Source organism: Geotrypetes seraphini, chromosome 4, assembly GCF_902459505.1.
Source record: "Geotrypetes seraphini chromosome 4, aGeoSer1.1, whole genome shotgun sequence".
In the NCBI taxonomy this organism is placed as follows: Eukaryota; Metazoa; Chordata; class Amphibia; order Gymnophiona; family Dermophiidae; genus Geotrypetes; species Geotrypetes seraphini.
Genome location: NC_047087.1, coordinates 188,740,952 through 188,761,083, shown reverse-complemented (window position 1 = coordinate 188,761,083; position 20,132 = coordinate 188,740,952). Strand labels below are relative to the sequence as shown.

The window sequence follows — 20,132 nt, the reverse complement described above, 5'->3', positions numbered from 1 at the left end:
TTTGCAGCATGCAACATCTCTTCCTTCCTTTTCCCTCCTGCCAGGTACAGCAGCATCTCACCCACCTCACCCATACCCATGTTAGCAGTACCTCTCCTCCCCCTAGCACAGGGGTCAACAACCTTTTTACAGCAATTTATCCATAGTGTAGCATTGTCTCCCTTCCAACCCCTCACAGGTCTCTGCACCTCTCATCCTGCCCTCCCCCCAAACCCATAGCCAAGGTTCTCTCCCCTCTCCAGGCCCCAACCCTTTAATTTCCCTCCCAACCCCATGATTCCCTTCTCCCCGGGCTTACTGAGGTACCTGGTGGTCCAGCGGGAGTCTTTGTGACAGGAGCGCAGCCTTCTCGCTCCTGCCTCCTCACAGCTGTCTTATAAAATGGCTGCCACGACTTCTCACAGTACTACAGGAAATGCCGCAAGTAGTTGCGAGAGGTCGCAGCAGCCATTTTAGAAGGCAGAAGCAAGAAGGCAGAAGTGAGAGGGCCATGCTCCTGTTACAAAGACTCCCACTAGACCACTAGCTATCTCGGTAGACCTGGGGGGAGATTGTGTGGTTGGGAGGGAGATTAAAGGTTCATAAGAACATAAGAATTGCCGCTGCTGGGTCAGACCAGTGGTCCATCCTGCCCAGCAGTCTGCTCACGCGGCGGCCCTCAGGTCAAAGACCAGTGCTCTAAATGAGTCCAGCCTCACCTGCGTACATTTCAGTTTAGCAGGAACTTGTCCAACTTTGTTTTGAAACCCTGGAGGGTGTTTTCCCCTATAACAGATTCCGGAAGAGCGTTCCAGTTTTCCACCACTCTTTGGGTGAAGAAGAATTTCCTTATATTTGTATGGAATCTATCCCCTTTCAACTTTAGAGAGTGCCCTCTCGTTCTCCCTACCTTGAAAAGGGTGAATAGCCTGAAGTGCTGCAGCCACATGCAAGAAGAGCCGCAGGTTGCCGACCCCTGACCTAGCAGCAGCTTTTAACTTCCCTACACAGCTGCTGCCGCTAGCGGCACGCATACCCCAGGGGGTACAAGCATCATTGTCATGGGAGAATGCGGCGCTGTAAGTCTCCTACCCTCCTGCCATTGTTTATCTCCCTTTTGCCACCATCGTCTTCTCTCCCCATCCCTCCCGGACTAGCAGCAGCTCACTGTGCTTTTAACTTCCCCACACAGCTGCCACTAGCGTTACTTTAGTGATTCCATCAGGCAGCCTCAGGGGCTTTTGCTAGGTTGGCCTGCCTCCGATGATTCAGCTTCCTCTTTCCTCAGAGGCGGCCAGTTTAGCAAAGGCCCCTGAGGCTGCCTGATGGAATAGCTAAAGTAAAGCTAGTGGCAGCTGTGTGGGGAAGTTAAAAGCACAGTGAGATGCTGCTGCTAGTCCGGGAGGACTGGGGAGTGAAGATGATAATGGCAAAAGGGTATGCGTACCATATGTTGAGAATCTCTTGTCTATATTGCAGAACAGAGTTTAATAATGGGACTATATGCCAGTAGTTATTTTGCCTCAATATATAGAAACATAGAAAGATGACGGCAGAAAAGGGCTACAGCCCATCAAGTCTGCCCACTCTATTGACCCACCCCATTAAGTCTGAATGCTAATGACCTAGTTCCTTAACTCGACCCTCGTAGGGATCCCACGTTGATGTCCCATTTAGTCTTAAAGTCGAGCACGCTGGTGGCCGGAAGTCTGTTCCAGTGATCTACCACCCTTTCTGTGAAGAAATACTTCCTGGTGTCACCACTAAATTTCCCTCCTCTGAGTTTTAGCGGGTGCCCTCTTGTGACCATAGAAACATAGAAAGATGACGGCAGAAAAGGGCCACAGCCCATCAAGTCTGCCCACTCTACTGACCCACCCCATAAAGTCTGAGTGCTGATGACTTAGTTCCTTTGCTCGACCCTCGTAGGGATCCCACGTGGATGTCCCATCTATTCTTAAAGTCGAGCACGCTGGTTGCCTTGATCACCTGCCTCGGAAGTTTGTTCCAATGATCCACCACCCTTTCCGTGAAGAAGTACTTTCTGGTGTCACCACTAAATTTCCCTCCTCTGAGTTTAAGCGGGTGCCCCCTTGTGACCGAGGGTCCCTTGGGAACGAATATGTCGTTTTCCACCTCGACTCGACCTGTGACGTATTTAAATGTCTCAATCATGTCACCCTTTCCCTGCGCTCCTCTAGAGTATAGAGCTGCAATTTGCCCAGTCTTTCTTCGTATGAGAAACCCTTGAGTCCGGAGACCATTCTAGTGGCCATCCGCTGGACCGACTCGGCTCGAAGCACATCTTTACGGTAATGCGGCCTCCAGAATTGCACACAGTATTCCAGATGAGGTCTCACCATGGATCTGTAAAGTGGCATTATGACTTCAGGTTTGCGGCTGACGAAGCTTCTCTTGATACATCCCATCATTTGCCTTGCCTTGGATGAGGCCTTCTCTACTTGTTTGGCAGCCTTCATGTCTGCACTGATGATAACTCCTAAGTCCCGTTCTTCTGAAGTCCTAGCTAGTGCTACTCCATTCAAGGTGTATGTTCTGCATGGATTTCTACTGCCGAGATGCATGACCTTACACTTCTTAGCGTTGAAGCCCAGCTGCCATGTCGAGGACCAGTTTTCCAACGTGATCAGATCTTGCGTCATACTATCCTTGAGATTGCTTTCACTTACTATATTACACAGTTTGGCGTCGTCAGCGAACAGCGCTACTTTACCCTGAAGCCCCCGGGTCAAGTCCCCTATGAATATGTTGAAAAGGGATGATCCCAGGACTGATCCCTGCGGCACTCCGCTAGTCACCTCCGATGTCTCAGAGAGGGTGCCGTTGACCACCACCCTCTGAAGTCTTCCACTCAGCCAATCATTGACCCATGCAGTTAGTTTCTCACCCAACCCCATCGATTTCATCTTGTTTAATAGTCTACGGTGCGGGACACTGTCAAAAGCTTTACTGAAATCCAAATACACTATGTCTAGAGACTCTCCCGAGTCTAGCTTTCCTGTCACCCAGTTAAAGAAGCTGATAAGATTGGATTGGCATGACCTGCCCCTAGTGAATCCATGTTGACAGGGATCCCTCAGATTTCCCTCATCCAATATCGTGTCTAATTTACCATTAAGTAGAGTTTCCATGAGTTTACACACTATTGATGTGAGACTCACTGGCCTGTAATTCGCAGCCTCTGCTCTGCAACCCTTTTTGTGCAGAGGAACGACGTTGGCTGTTTGCCAGTCCAGGGGGACTCTCCCCGTACTTAGGGAGAGATTGAAGAGCATGGCTAACGGTTCCGCCAGAACATCGCACAGCTCTCTGAGCACTCTTGGGTGCAAATTGTCCGGTCCCATGGCTTTGTTCACCTTGAGTCTTGACAGTTCTCTGTAAACATCAGTTGGTGTGAACTCAAAATTCTGAAATGGGTCTTCCATGCTTTGCTTTGCTTCCAGCCGTGGCCCGTGCCCTGATGCCTCGCAGGTGAAGACTGAACAGAAGTAATCATTCAGTAGTTTGGCCTTATCAGAATCTGTTTCCACATAGTTCCCTTCTGGCGTTCTAAGGCGTACTACACCGTTTGTGTTCTTTTTCCTGTCGCTAATGTACCTGAAGAAGGATTTGTCCCCTTTCTTAATGTTCTTCGCTAGAGTTTCTTCCATTTGAAGTTTGGCCTCCCTGACTGCTGTTTTGACCACTGCAGACTTTGTCCTGTATTCAATGTTTGCTTCTTTTTTCCCCGTGCGTTTGCATGAAAGAAATGCTTTTTTCTTCTCTTTGACGAGGTAAGAGACTTCATCAGTGAACCATTGGGGTTTCTTTTTTCTTTGCTGTTTGGTTGCCGATTTTATGTAGCGTTTAGTTGCCTCATGAAGGGTCAATTTCAAGGTTGACCACATAGCTTCCACATTATCAGTTACTTCTTGAACCTGCAGCGTCTGATGGACGAAATCTCCCATGCGTGCGAAGTCAGTGCCTCGGAAATTGAGTACCCTTGTTTTTGTTTGTGACCAAGGGTCCCCTGGGAAAGAATATATCGTTTTCCACCTCGACACGACCCGTGACGTACTTAAATGTCTCAATCATGTCACCCCTTTCCCTGCGCTCCTCTAGGGTATAGAGCTGCAGTTTGCCCAGTCTTTCTTCGTATGAGAGACCTTTGAGCCCCGCGACCATCCTAGTGGCCATCCGCTGGACCGACTCAGCTCGAAGCACATCTTTCCGGTAGTGTGGCCTCCAGAATTGCACACAGTATTCCAGATGGGGTCTCACCATGGTTCTGTAGAGTGGCATTATGACTTCAGGTTTACGGCTGACGAAGCTTCTATTGATACATCCCATCATTTGCCTTGCCTTTGATGAGGCCTTCTCTACTTGTTTGGCACTGATGATGTCTGCACTGATGATTACCCCCAAGTCCCGTTCCTCTGAAGTCCTAGCTAGTGTTTCTCCATTCAAGGAGTTTGTTCTACATGGATTTCCGCTGCCGAGATGCATGACCTTACATTTTTTAGCGTTGAAGCCTAGCTGCCATGTCGAGGACCAGTTTTCCAACGTGATCAGATCTTGTGTCATACTATCCTGGAGGTTGCTTTCACTTACTATGTTACACAGTTTGGCATCGTCGGCGAACAGTGCTACTTTACCCTGAAGCCCCCGGGTTAAGTCCCCTATGAATATGTTGAAAAGGGATGGTCCCAGGACTGAGCCCTGCGGCACTCCGCTAGTCACCTCCGATGTCTCAGAGAGGGTGCCGTTGACCACCACCCTCTGAAGTCTTCCACTCAGCCAATTACTGACCCATGCAGTTAGTTTCTCACCCAAACCCAGTGATTTCATCTTGTTTAATAGTCTACGGTGTGGGACACTGTCGAAAGCTTTACTGAAATCCAAGTACACTATGTCCAGAGACTCTCCCGAGTCTAGCTTTCCTGTCACCCAATCGAAGAAGCTTATAAGATTGGATTGGCATGACCTGCCTCTGGTGAATCCATGTTGACAGGGATCCCTTAGATTCCCTTCATCCATTATCGTGTCTAATTTACCTTTAAGTAGAGTTTCCATGAGTTTACACACTATTGATTTGAGACTCACTGGTCTATAATTTGCAGCCTCTGCTCTGCAACCCTTTTTGTGCAGAGGAACGACGTTGGCTGTTTGCCAGTCCAGGGGGACTCTCCCCGTACTTAGGGAGAGATTGAAGAGCATGGCTAACGGTTCCGCCAGAACATCGCACAGCTCTCTGAGCACTCTTGGGTGCAAATTGTCCGGTCCCATGGCTTTGTTCACCTTGAGTCTTGAAAGTTCTCTGTAAACATCAGCTGGTGTGAACTCAAAATTCAGAAATGGGTCTTCCTTGCTTTCTTTTGCTTCTAGCCGTGGCCCGTGCCCTGGTGCCTCGCAGGTAAAGACTGAGCAGAAGTAATCGTTCAGTAGTTTTGATTTTTCAGAATCTGTTTCCACATAATTCCCGTCTGGCGTTCTAAGGCGTACTATCCCGTCTGCGTTCTTTTTCCTGTCGCTAATGTACCTGAAGAAGGATTTGTCCCCTTTTTTAATGTTCTTCGCTAGAGTTTCTTCCATTCGAAGTTTGGCCTCCCTGACTGCTGTTTTGACCGCTGCAGACTTTGTCCTGTATTCAATGTTTGCTTCTTTTTCCCCCGTGCGTTTGTACAAGATAAACGCTCTTTTCTTATCCTTGACAAGGTACGAGACCTCATCAGTGAACCATTGGGGTTTCTTTTTTCTTTGTTGTTTAGTTACTGATTTTATGTAGCGGATAGTTGCCTCATGAAGGGTCGATTTCAAGGTTGACCACATAACCTCCACATTATCCGTTACTTCTTGAACCTGAAGCGTCTGATGGACGAAGTCTCCCATGCGTGTGAAGTCAGTGCCCCGGAAATTGAGTACCCTTGTTTTTGTTTGTGATCTAGGGAAGCCTTTCCTAAGGTTGAACCATACCATGTTATGGTCACTGGTGGCTAGCGGTTCTCCCACCGAGATCTCTGAGACGCTTTCCCCGTTTGTATGTACCAGGTCCAGGATGGCCTGGGCCCTAGTGGGTTCTAATACCAATTGTTTGAGCCGTACTCCCTTCATGGACGTTAATATTCTCCTGCTATCACAAGTAGTCGCTGAGAGTGTTTTCCAATCTACATCAGGCATGTTAAAGTCTCCTAACAGAACAACGTCTCCCCGTAAGGTGATATTCTCAATGTCTTCAATTAATTCAATGTCCTTCTGCTCCGATTGTCTTGGAGGTCTGTACACCACACCAAGATACAGGCATTTTTCTCCGCCTCTGGCCAGGTTTACCCAGATGGATTCCCCAGTATACTTGATATCCGTGATTCTGGTTGTCTTGATGTTTTCTTTGATGTAAAGTGCTACCCCTCCTCCTAACTTACCCTCTCTGTCTTGGCAAAGCAGGTTGTATCCTGGTATAGTTATATCCCACCCATGAGAGTCTGTGAACCGTGTCTCTGAAATTGCTACTACGTCTAGGTCTGCATTAACTATTTCTGTTTCCAGTTCTAGAAATTTATTCCCTAGGCTGTGTGCGTTAACATACATAGCTCTCCACTCTTTTTGTTTACTAAGCTCATGCAGAGAGCCACCCATTTGAGTTAAAGTGACTCCTAGCAATTCTTTTGCAGTAAGGGTACTTACCTTAGACTTAGAAGCGGAGTTTTGGTTCGCCACATCAGGATTGTTACTTACTGCTCTGGTGTAAAAGTGGATACCCACCCCCGACTTACCTAGTTTACAGCCTTTCGAAGTAGGTGGGCTAGTCGGTGTCCGAAGACGTTCTTACCTCTGTTGGTCAAGTGGAGTCCGTCTGGTCCCTGTAGTCCCTGTAGTGTCTCTCCGTGATTCAGGAATCCGAAGTTCATCTCCCGGCACCATCGTTGTAGCCACTCATTCGTCTTCAGGATACGTTCGTCCCTGTCCCTTCCTCTGCCCCTAACAGGAAGAATTGAAGAGAATACTACCTGTGCTCCTGTCTGCTTCAGCCTCTTTCCCAGAGCTCCGAAGTCTCTGGCTATGTCCTCCAGGGTGTTCTTGGCAGTGTCATTCGTTCCGACGTGGATGAGCAGCATGGGGAAGTGGTCCTGGGGCTTGAGAAGTCTATCAAGACAGGTGGTCACATCTCCTCGTATTCTGGCTCCAGGAAGGCAGCAGACTTCCCTCGACTGCATATCCGGTCTGCATATTGGTCCCTCGGTGCCCCTCAACATGGAGTCCCCAATGGCTATGACTCTACACTTCTTTTGGGTGTGCTCATAGTTCCTAGTTCTGGTCTACAAAAGCAGTTATGTTTTGGCATGATCTTAATTTGAAGTTCCTTATACTTGAGAGCCACAGCCAATTCAAGTTTTCAGGATTTCTGCAATGAATGTGCATAAGATTTTTTTTTTTTAATATACAGTGCTTCTGTTATACAAATAGATTGTGGAAATCTTGAAAACCAAACAGAAAAAGGCACTCAGTTAGGTTGAGGAACTCCTGCTTTAGCGGAAAAATAGTGCTTTTTAATTATGTAAAGTCTGCTAGTGTGTTAAATTTCTGTCGGACTACCTGACACAAGATAAGTGTTCTCTAACTCTTTGCTGTTTTGTTTTCATAGCACAAACACAACTGTAGCAAACAGCCCTTTCCAGTGCACTCAAGCTGCAGCCAAAGCCATTGTGGAAGTAGTAAGTGATCTACTACTATAACAGAATAGTATGAAAATTATTTGAAATAATGTTGTAAATTTTTATTTTCAGCTGCTGTATTATGTGAGTTGCCTGATTTGATTCATTTTTCTGAATAAATGAGGAGATTATGGAAAGCCATATCTGCAGTGGGAAAAATTAGTTGTTGGGTTGTGTTGTTTTTGTTTTTTTTTGTAACAGTGAATATAAGCCCACTTTCTAATCTAACTTCCTTGTACAATCCTACTTTATTCCTGGACTAGTGGGTTATTTTCCTATGGTTGCCAGACAGCTTGTAGAGAGCTCATTATAAAGAGTTTTGATCCTCTCCCCTCTTACCTCGGGACTGCCCTCCAGGAATCCAGTTTTTTCCTACAAGCCAGACTGTAGGAGCATGTCTTTTCTGTTTGTTTGGTTTCTCCATTTTGGCAGCAGGCCCAAGTCGCCCCTGGCATTTGACAGCTGGTTGGACAGGGTTCCTGAAGATGATGATCTGGATGCTTATCCTCTCTCCCAGGAAGCTACCTTGGTCTGAGACAATGTGACATTGGGCGAAGTGGATCAGGGTCTTAAGTGCTGCTGTGCATCAAGACGAGGATCCTTAGTTCACAGGCTGTTCAAGTCTGCTGCTCTGATGGATCTGATCATTGAGTCCCTGAAGGAGCTCAAAATTGATCCTCCTCAGCCTACTTCCCACTGTTCACTGTTGAGCGGGGTCTGCTCTCAGTCTACCACCTTTCTGTGGCACCCAAATATGGAAGTCCTGATTTCTGAGCACTGGAAAAACTCGGAGGACTTCCTTAAAGTGGAAAAAGCAATGTCCAAGCTATATCCTATGGATCAGGAGTTCCAGGAAATGTTTGTTATGCCTAAAGTGGACTCTCTAGTGGCTCATGTGACAAGCGCACATCCCTTCCCAGTGAGGGGGGCATAGTGCTTAAGGATCAACAGTATTGCAGACTGGGCATGTTGCTCAAGAGACAGTTTGAGGCCTTGTCTCTGGCGGTGAGGGCTGCTGCTGCATCCTCCTTTGTGACTCAAATGTGCCACTCTAAATTGCATAGCCCAGGTGGTGTGCCTTCTGATCCTCCTTTCCAGCTGTTGCTGGTGGGAATGGACTATGTGGCTGATGCCTTTTATGATCTGCTAAGAGTAGTGGGCAAGATCTCAGCTTATTCTGTATTTGCTCACAGGATTTTGTGGATCAGACATTGGGCTGGGGATTCCACGTCCAAAGCTATGCTCAGCAGGCTTTCTTTCAGGAGCAACCCCGACGTCACCTGACTAACTCCCCCCATAAAAGGGGAGGAGCCAACGGAGGAATCTACAACGCTGGGCCAGCCAAGCAGTTGCAGGGCAAGCTAAGCCTAGTGACCACGTGGCTGAGTGCAGCGGAGGAGGCAGCAAAAGCCGGGTGCAGGGCGGAGAATAAGAGAAAGAGCTAGCAGGGCAGAGAATCGGAGAGAGAGCTAGCAGGGCGAGAATTGGAGAGAGGACACTGCAGGCAGGAGAAACGGAGCGGAGGAGGAAGTGAAAGCAGAGCGGAGGAGGCAGTGGAATCGGAGAGAGAGGAGGAAAAGGCAGCGAGAGGATCGGAGTAGAGGAGCAGACCGAGAGGGGAAGAGGCGAGAGTTAGCTCCGCCTACCCCCCGACGTCACCTGACTAACTCCCCCCATAAAAGGGGAGGAGCCAACGGCGCACAGCCGTTCGGCGCGCGGCGAAGGCGAGCGGCAAAGGCGCTCGCCTTAGCGAGAGCGCCTTTGCGAAGAGCCTTCAGGAAAGCCTACTTACATACAGCGGGTCACCTTGGGTAAAAAGAAGGCCTTTCTAGCCGACTAACAAGCAAGCCAACACTACACTTATCCCAATCCTTTGATCTAACAAACAAGCTCCTCTAATAACAAACCCCCTGATACACCCAAATCTCTTATCCCTCCCATACTAATCTCTTTCTAAATTATTCACAAACAGGCAGCTCCACACGTCACAGGAGGGCAGGGAACAGACTCTAGTGACCTCAATCAACTGGGAGATGGCAGGAAGAACAAGAAGCACCAAGACTTCTATCAAGACTACAACTCCAGTCACTGAGGAGACCCGGGAGGTGGTAACGGCCTGCACACAGATGGAGGAGAACCCGGGTCGGTGGGAAGAGGTCTCTGTGCAGACCGAGGCCATCCCCCTGAGGTGCACCTCAGTAGCTTCACAGACGGAAGAGGTGAGCCAGCTGGACGGAGACTTTCTACAGGAACTAATGAACCTAAGGGAGGAGGTGAAGCGCTTGAGAAGCATCCGAGAGGATGAGGCCTTCATTGACGGAGTCGTCCAAGAACTGTCCCAGGTCACCGAGCAGGAGAATGACACGTCCATTCTCAGGACCCCTAAACATTTAGCTTTGAAACCGACGGTTGGGGTACAGGAAATGGCTGGAGATGCTGATTCCTGGCAGCTGGTGACCTCCTCCACAGGTAAGCATAGAAGACCCATCCCCCCTTCTTCAATTTCTTCATCCTCTTCTTTTTTATACCAACAGGGCAGTTTTACATCTACCCCCCACCTCACCCTGAAGAACAGATTCCAGATACTACAGGATGGGATACTACAGGATGGGACTGCCAATGAGGAACAGGATGAGGTCCAACCCGAAGCTCCAGATCCAGAGACTTATGATCATCCCCCCCCCCGAAGAAACGCAGAGTTGTGGTCATTGGGGACTCCATGCTGAGGGGCACCGAGGGACCAATCTGTAGACCAGATATACAGTCAAGGGAGGTATGCTGTCTGCCTGGAGCCAAGATCCGGGATGTCACCGCCTGTCTAGATAGACTACTCACGCCCCAGGACCACTTCCCCATGCTTCTTATCCACGTCGGAACGAACGACACAGCCAGGAACACCCCGGAGAATATAGCCATTGACTTTGGAGCCCTGGGTGAGAAGCTGAGGCAGACGGGAGCACAGGTGGTCTTCTCATCGATCCTCCCAGTTAGAGGCAAGGGAAGAGCCAGAGATGAGCGCATCCAGAGGACCAACGAGTGGCTACACGGATGGTGCAGGGAGATGAACTTCGGATTCCTGAACCATGGAGAGGCACTACAGGGACTTCAGGGACCAGACGGACTTCATCTAACCAGCAGGGGTAAGTACGTCTTCGGACACCGACTAGCCCGTCTGCTTAGAAGGGCTTTAAACTAGGTAAGTTGGGGGAGGGTTCCTGTGCAGTAGGTAACTATCCTGAGGAGGAGAGTCACAGCTCCACTTCTGAGTCTGAGGTAAGTGCTCACTTTGCAAATAATACTAACAATACCAAGTCCGAGGTAAGTACTCACATTGCAATTAATTCTGAGTCCGCAATAAATGCTCACATTGCAAACAATTCATTAGGGGGCAAAATAACACAGGGTCCTAACAATCACAAGGCATGGAGAGCTATGTATGTCAATGCACACAGTTTAGGCAATAAAATCCTTGAGCTGGAGACCGAGATAATAAATGCTGACCTAGATGTGGTGGCGATTTCCGAAAGTTGGTTCACGGACTCTCATGGGTGGGATATGGCTATACCGGGTTACAACTTACTTCGTCGAGACAGAGAGGGCAAGTTAGGAGGAGGGGTAGCACTATACACTAGGGAGGACATTAAAACTACGAGAATCACGGAGGTCAAGTACTCCGGAGAATCCCTCTGGGTAAACCTAGCCAGAGGCAAAGAAAAGTGTCTGTATCTTGGTGTAATTTATAGACCACCAAGACAGCTGGAAAACAAAGACATAGAATTAATCCATGACATAGAGAATATCACTCTAAGGGGGGACACAGTACTGCTAGGGGACTTCAACATGCCGGATGCAGATTGGAACACGCTCACAGCGACAACCAGCGCCAGTAGAAGGCTATTATCCACAATTAAAGGAGCACAACTCAAACAACTGGTATCAGAGCCCACTAGGGCACAGGCGATATTGGACCTGGTACTCACCAATGGAGAAAGCGTATCAGAGGTCTCGGTAGGCGATAAGTTAGCCTCCAGTGACCACAACATGATATGGTTCAACCTCAAGAAAGATTTCACTAGATCAAGCACGTCAACCAGAGTACTCAACTTTCGAGGCGCTGACTTCAAACGCATGGGAGATTTCGTCCATCACACACTACAAAGCCAAGCTGTGGCCAATAATGTGGAGAATATGTGGTCAACCTTGAAATCTACCCTACATGTAGCAACGAACCGATACATCACATCAGCAAGCAAACGGCGAAGAAACAATAGACCCCAATGGTTCACCGCAGAGATTTCAGATCTCTGTAAAGAAAAGAAATCAGCATTCATTTCTTACAAACATTCAGAGACAAGAGAGGCTAAATTGGAATACATGGCCAAAGCTGCAGCGGTGAAAGCGGCAGTCAGAGAGGCCAAGCATCAAGCTGAGGTAAACCTAGCAAGGAACATTAAGAAGGGCGACAAATCCTTCTTCAGGTATATTAGTGACAGAAAAAGAAACACTGATGGGATAGTGCGCCTTAGGAAATCAGATGGGAAATATGTAGAATCAGATTCAGACAAAGCCGAACTACTAAATGAATATTTTTGCTCTGTTTTCACATGTGAGGCACCGGGGTCAGGTCCACAGTCGCAGGTAAAGCAAAGTTCAGAAGATCCGTTTCGGGATTTAGAGTTTACTTCCGGAGACGTCTACGACGAATTATCAAGACTCAAGGTGAACAAAGCAATGGGGCCGGACAATCTACATCCCAGGGTGCTCAGAGAGCTCAGGGACGTCCTAGCGGAGCCGTTATCAATACTCTTCAATCTGTCCCTGAGCACGGGAATAGTGCCCTTGGACTGGAAAACAGCTAACGTCGTTCCTCTGCACAAAAAGGGTTGTAGGACAGAGGCTACGAATTACAGACCGGTAAGTCTCACATCGGTAGTGAGTAAACTCATGGAAACACTCATCAAACGCAAATTAGACATGATACTAGACGAGGAGGAACTACGCGATCCCCACCAACATGGATTCACCAAGGGTAGGTCCTGTCAATCCAATCTCATTAGTTTCTTTGACTGGGTAACAAGGAAACTAGATATGGGAGAATCCCTGGACGTCGTGTACTTGGACTTCAGCAAAGCCTTTGATAGCGTCCCCCACCGCAGGCTATTGGGCAAGATGAAATCAATGGGATTAGGTGAAACATTTACAGCATGGGTCCACGATTGGCTGAGTGGAAGAACTCAGAGGGTGGTGGTTAATGGTACCATCTCTAAAACGACGGAAGTGACCAGTGGGGTGCCGCAGGGCTCGGTCTTGGGCCCGATCCTTTTCAACATATTCGTAAGAGACATGACTCAGGGGCTTCAAGGTAAAATAGCATTATTCGCCGATGATGCCAAACTATGTAACATTGTGGGTAACGGCAGTCTGTCCGACAGCATGACGCAAGACCTGGTTTTATTGGAACATTGGTCCTCGACCTGGCAGCTTAGCTTCAACGCTAACAAATGCAAGGTCATGCACCTGGGCAACAATAATCCGTGCAGAACGTACACATTAAATGGTAAAACCTTAGCAAGGACTACAGCAGAACGGGATTTGGGGGTGATCATCAGTGAAGACATGAAAACGGCCAATCAAGTGGAGAAGGCCTCATCCAGGGCTAGGCAAATGTTGGGTTGTATCCGGAGAAGCTTTGTTAGTCGGAAGCCCGACGTCCTAATGCCCTTGTACAGAACCATGGTGAGGCCTCATCTGGAGTACTGCGTACAATTCTGGAGGCCACATTACCGTAAAGATGTACTGAGAGTCGAGTCGGTACAGCGGATGGCCATCAGGATGGTCTCGGGGCTTAAAGATCTATCATACGAAGAAAGACTGAACGAATTGCAGCTATACTCTCTCGAAGAACGCAGGGAGAGAGGAGACATGATTGAGACGTTTAAGTATGTCACTGGTCATATCGAGGGAGAAGATGATATTTTCCTTCTTAAAGGACCCTCCGCCACAAGAGGACACCCGCTGAAAATAAAGGGCGGGAAGTTTCATGGCGACACCAGGAAATACTTCTTCACCGAAAGAGTGGTTGACAGCTGGAACAAGCTCCCAGTGCAGGTGATCGAGGCCAGCAGCGTGTCGGATTTTAAGAACAGATGGGATGCTCATGTCGGATCTCTAGGAGGGAAAGGTCATCAGAGAGTGATTAAATAGGGGGGGTGGGTCAGCGGTGTGGGCAGACTCGATGGGCCTCGGCCTTTTTCTGCCGTCACTTTCTATGTTTCTATGTTTCTATGTAACATACTATTTGGCTAGTCATTGGATGACCTCATAGCTAGTGTCCAGGACCGCTGTCCAAAATCGCTGCCAGATAGCAGGCCCAGGTCTCTTAAAGGGAAGGCCCGTGGGTGCTTTCATGACTCGCGCTGTTCACGCCTTTTCTTCCGTGGGTTCTCATCTATGAGATCCTTTCAGAATCCACAGCAGAGATTCTCCGGGAATATAAAATCTCAAGGCTCCACCTTCCGCTGGGAGGGGAGGGGGGAAGAGGGAGCATCCCAAAAAGTTGCAATGATGCCAGGCTTCCCTGTGCAAGATAGGAGGCAGACTGCAGGACTTACTGGAAGCATGGGACCGACCAGTGGGTTCTGTAAGTCATCAGAGATGGCTACAAGTAGGAGTTCGCCTGTCCTCTCTCTGCCTGGTTCATGGACTTGCTGGTGGGCAGACTGGAAAGAACAGCCCAGGTCCAAGCGACCCTCCGAAGGTTGCTGGACGTTCAAATCATCAAGCAAGTTCCAGATGCAGATTTGGACTCTGGCAGATACTCCATATACTTTGTCATGTCCAAGAAAGGCTCAGAGGATTGGAGGCCCATCCTGGACCTCAAGTACATCAATGTGGCTCTGAGTGCCTCATTTTCGTCAGTCATTGCTTCAGTGCAACCGGGGGAGTTCCTGGCAGCACTGGACTTGACAGAAGCGTATCTTCACATGCGCTTCCTTCAATTTCATGTCTTGAAACATTTTCAATTCAAGACCCTCCCATTCGGCCTGGTTGCAGCCTCCACCCCCCCCCCCCCCCCGCCCAACCTTCTCCAAGGTGACGGTTGTAGTGGCAGCTCACCTCCGCAAACTGGATTGGCTGATCGACTCGTACCTGGACAACTGGCGCATCAGAGTGCACTCATGAGAGGAAGTGGAGAGAGCGGTTCAGACCATCTTAATGACACTTCAAGGTCTGGGATGGATTGTCAATCTGAAGAAAAGCCAGCTGCAGCCTGTAGAGTATCTGGGTGTCCGATTTGACACAGAGAAAGGCGGAGTTTCTTCCAGAGGCATACAAACTGAAACTTGAGAGCCAAATTTTAACTTTCCTTGCGCATCAGTTTCCATTGGCCTGGGATTATATTAAGTGATGGCGGCCACAATAGATGTGGTTCCTTGGGCGAGCGCATATACACCTCCTGCAGCACTCTTCTCTCTTGCTGGTCTCCACAGAGGGATCCTCTGCATGTTCGACTGCCCTGGTCGACAGAGGGGCCCGCAACAGCATGTCCTGGAGGTTTCACCCTCAGTCACTGTCGTTCGGGATGCCTCTAAGGATTGAATCTTGGACCATGCTGACAACAGATGCCAGCCTAATGGGCTGGGGAACGCACTGTGAGGATCACCCGATGCAGGGTCAATTATCCCCATCACAGCGCCATTGGTCTATCAACAAGCTGGAGCTCTGGGCCATCGGGTTGGTGCTTGTTGGTGCTGATTTGGTTTCAGTCCCGGCTATCGAACAAAGTGGTCAGTGTTTGCCGATAATCGACAGCAGTGGTTTATGTCAGCAGACAAGGAGGCACCAAGAGTGTTGGCCTCCAGAAGTAGGCGAAGGCTCTCTTCCACAGAGCAGAGACTCATCTTCTGGCAATCACTGCGGCTCACATCACTGGAGTCCAAAACATTTGGGCAGCCTTCCTCAGCAGGCAGACTCTGGACCTGGGAGAGTCATCCCTTTTGCCTCGGGTGTTTCAGAACATTGACAGCTGTTGGAGCTGCCCTACATTCAATCTCATGGCAACGGCAAGCAACAAGAAAGTGGTGCAGTTCTTCAGCCACAGATACGAGTGTGAAAGTGCTGGGATCAATGCGCTGGTTTAGCGTTGGCTGGTGGATGAACTCCTGTATGTGTTCCCTCCCTTGCCCATGGTAGGGAGAGTTATGTGAAGAGTGGCCTGGCATCGGGGACAGGTTATTCTAGTGGCCCCAGACTGGCCTCGATGCCCCTGGTACACAGATATAGTTCATTTTCAGGTCAGCCGCCCTCTGAGATTTCAGCCATTCCTGGGACTCCTCTTTCAAGGTCCGATCATCCTGCAAGATCTGGAGCGCTTTGTTCTCACGGCATGGCTCTTGAGCACTCTACTTTGAGCTGGAAAGGCTACTTGGATTTGGTTATATGCACTCTTTTAAAAGCCAAGAAGCCTGCAATGTTCGCAGCACACGCCAAGGCATGGGATACCTTCCAACGCTGCTGGTGCAATGAGCAGCTGGATCCTGCCACGGCTTCGGTATCTGCTGTCCTGTCCTTTCTTCAAGAAGGTCTGGATATGGGGCTGGTGGTTTCCTGACTGAAAGTTCAAGTGGCTGTAATTTCCTGTTTCAGGTCCCAGGTGTCAGATGTTCTTTCTGTGCACCCGGATGTTGTCAGGTACTTCAAGGGCGCTCTAAGGTGTGTGGACGTGACTTGACCTTGAAGTGAACGCTGATTTGTCGATTTTTATCTTCATGTGTCATCTAAGACAGATGCTTGAGAACTAATCTTTGCTATCTGATTTTCAGGATAGCCATTGTTTAGTTGTTTGTTTGTTTTTTAAAAAAACCCAAAATACTGCCATGGCTAATTAATATGAATATTCATTGTTAAAATCCTGAAAATGAGACCAGTTTGTAATATTGCAGCACTAGAACTTAACTTTGCCTTAGTCCATCTTTTAATGTGTTTTCTAGTGCCACTATATGCTCTGGCTTGACCCTGCATAGTAGTACTTCTATATGAATTCATGTATGGCCAATGTTATATATTCATCGAAATAACAAAAAACATTTAACACTTGTATTTCAGACACCACCTTGTGGAAATGCTATCCCGGTCCCAAATGAAGGTAAGCTTCAGACAGTTCTTACACGGTGCTTAATTTTTATTTTTTTTTTTAAAGTAGGGAGGGGGGTCTTTTACTTACTTCACCTAAAATTTTCCTCACTTAACTTGCTTTCATCTTCCTGGTTATTCTCTCTATTTTTGTTGAGAAATGGAAATTTCAGATATTTGCTACTAGTTATTAAACAGTTCTCGACAGCTCCATGGTATATAGCAGCTCTAATGATGTGAACATTTTTTTTTTTTATTTTTTTTTTTAGAAAAAGCCTCATCTTTGGCAGGACATAATTGGTATCCTGACCGAAAATAAAGAACACATCTATTTCTGCTCTTACTTGATGGAAAGAAACTTAATTCTCAAAACTTGTCACAAATATATTAAGTGAGAATAATGAAAAGCGGTTTATAAGTAGTAAAACTGTAGTTACAGTAGTATACATAAAATTCAATGCACAAAAATTAAGATAGAGAAAATTAAAGAGCATGTGTCCAGAATCTCAAGATGAGTATAGGTACCAGAACATAATTTTGCTGTCCTCATCCCAATTATCCAAAAACCCACTCAGAGCTCGGTCTTTAATCTTGTTTTACATTTGTAAGTAAGGAAGCATGGAATTCCATAGAATGGGTGCCTGGTCCTATGAGTTAAAAAAAAAAAAAATTCAGAAAGAAAAAAAAGGGGAAAGCATATGGAGCATGAATCAGGGAAGAATTTCAGTTCCTCTCATAGAAATGCATCAGGTCATGTTTTTGGAGGGCTTTATTATTTGAACCCTCAGTCTGATTTGGCCCATTGTTTGACTGGCTTTTCACAATTCCCTCCTTCAAATAAATTTCTTTCTTTTTTATGTTAAGTTTTCAGAGTTATTTTGTCACCATAATTTGTGGCACTGATTTCTTTCAAATATCTAGCAGATTGGACAGAATAACAGTATAGCAAACAAAACAAAACTGCAGATCTGTACAAGACGTAGGCAAATTTTATTAATGACAAAAAATGATATGCAAAAAATAATATGCAAACCCTTTTACCAATTACCAATCAAGGGACCCGACACGGTCCGTGTTTCGGACACACCTTCGTCAGGGGTCCATGGTAAAAGTAGAGGGAGAAAACAAAAAAATCACAGAGATACTGTATAATGGTAACAAAAGATAAAGCGACGTCTCAATCATTCACTGTAAAAAGCCGTCAAAAGGAGATACAGTATAAAAATATAATATGCCATCTGTTATCCTTGCTACCCCTAAAACTCTTTCCCATAACACAAATCAAAATATGGAACATTAAAAACTCTTAAAATAGCTAGTTTGTAGCTGCCTGCAAAAACGAGCTTTAGAAAGTTAATTCAGCCTCTATTCACTCACTATACCACTGAACTGAAGTGGCATGATATATAGTTGGCAAATGGTGGCCCTTCACCAGCTAAAGTTGCAAGCATGCCTACAGTTGTAAGTGTACAGAAAAGTACAATGTAAATGAATATAATTTGGTTTTGATTGCAACCAATAATGAGAGTTGGATCAAGGAAACACTGACTCTGTGATTTCATTTCGTGCAGCCAGTTAAACAACTATGCATGTCTCTAGTTGATCATTCTTCACACCTGTCAGGGTAACAGAGAAAATAACAGCAAATAAAGACCTATCCAGTCTACCTTTCCATACCATCTACTATCCCTTCGAGATCCTAAATGCATGTCTCAAGCTTTCTTGAAGTCGGATAGTCTTTATCTCTACTGGGAAACCGGTCCACACATTCTACACCTTATCTATTAAAAAAACTATTTCCTTAGATTATACCTGAGGCTGTCCCCTTTGACTTTCATCATATTCCCTTTCATTCCAGATCTTCCTTTCAATGAAAGACTTGCTTCCTATGCATTTTATGTCACAGAGGTGTTTACATGTCTCTTATTTCCTCTCCCAACATTCTGGCTGATATTCAGCTGATGGCAATCAGCAGTTTTTTTTAAACACTGATCATTGCAGGCTAATTTAGCCCTGGATATTCAGTGTCAGATGTGCAGAGGAGAGGGGGAGGAATATGAATCGAGAGGTGACATTGGAAATGGCAACCCGATGTAGGAGAAGGAGTAGAAACATGTAATGTGCAAGTTTTCTTCAGGCTCTTAAGTGTTGATCTGTCAGACACTTGAGATTTATTCAGCTGGAGTAACATCTGAGTAGCAGGTATTACTGGCTTTCCTACTTGTGTGTTTATTATCCAGATTGTAATATTTTTGTAATGAGATGCATTAGGTCCATTTTCAAAGGTGGTATTTTGTAAACCTAATGAGCTGCTGAGCAACTCTTAACCTTTCTGATTTGTTCTTTTTCTCATTACAGTGGACAAGTGGTTCTATTACCAGAAGAACTAATTATTAGTTTAAATGGCATTTGCAACCATTACAACTTGCTTTTCTACAGGGAACTGCATCTGCAAAATAAAAGCAACAACAGTAGCTTAAAGAAGACAAACAGCAAAACATGAGTCTTGGCAGAGAGTAGCTGTAAAATTTTTTGCCCATAACTTTTATATTTATATATATATATATAGTTGGATATGCAGAGAAAATTATTATACTGGTGATCTGTTAAGCAGTCGCATTGTCTTCTGTGTAATGTTATAATTGTGACATTTGTATGTGATGATATGATCTTACACTGCATAGTGTGGACAACTGTGGTATTTCTCCCCCCAAAAACTCAAGGATTGTATATTGAAAGAGAAGCAAGCAAACTGGCATTGAAAAATATGTAAGTTGTGTAGCTAGATAATAAAATTAACTTGATGCCTTATTTGTGTGGGTGTGTTTATGTACTTTTTTCTATGTACTCCAGAGAACCTCTGCTGCTTTTAGGACAGAGGGAGGGAGGAAGATTAGGTTCCAGATTGAGAAATATAGATGGGTAAACCTCAAGGGCCAGATTCTACAAAAATGGCTGTCAGCCATGCTTAGGTGCCATTTAAAGAATCATGGTTAACAGCACCTATCAGAAAACTTAGGTGTCTGCAAAGTAGGCCAGGGTTTTAGTGGCCTACAGTGTAGTCGCCTAAGTTCTTTAGTGAATTGTGCCTAGCTGTGCCTACGTCCCAAAGTCCCATTATTCTAGGACAAGCAGGCAGCATATTCTCACGTGTGGGTGACATCATCCACAGAGCCTGGTATGGACAGTGAAAAAGTGTGCCATCACTTAAAAAATTTTGAAGTCTCGAGACTGCCTGTACCACACATGCGCTGGAGCCTTTCCGCCCGAAGTTGGCTTATGGAGCCATCAGTTTTCGGTATTCTGCGGAGC

The 20,132-nt window shown here is 46.6% G+C and overlaps 1 protein-coding gene across 2 annotated transcripts in view; it reads left to right on the top strand.

Moving 5' to 3' along the window:
• The window catches only part of PPA1 (inorganic pyrophosphatase 1), a 149,906-nt gene extending 130,275 nt beyond the window's left edge, over positions 1–19,631 (top strand). For both annotated transcript variants that reach the window (XM_033943446.1, XM_033943448.1), the window contains 3 exons: positions 7,619–7,688; positions 16,794–16,833; positions 19,179–19,631. In XM_033943446.1, the coding sequence (XP_033799337.1) occupies positions 7,619–7,688; positions 16,794–16,833; positions 19,179–19,210 (142 nt within the window). In that variant the 3' untranslated portion in view covers positions 19,211–19,631. The remainder of the gene's footprint in view (positions 1–7,618; positions 7,689–16,793; positions 16,834–19,178) is intronic.
• The last annotated feature ends 501 nt before the right edge of the window (positions 19,632–20,132 follow it).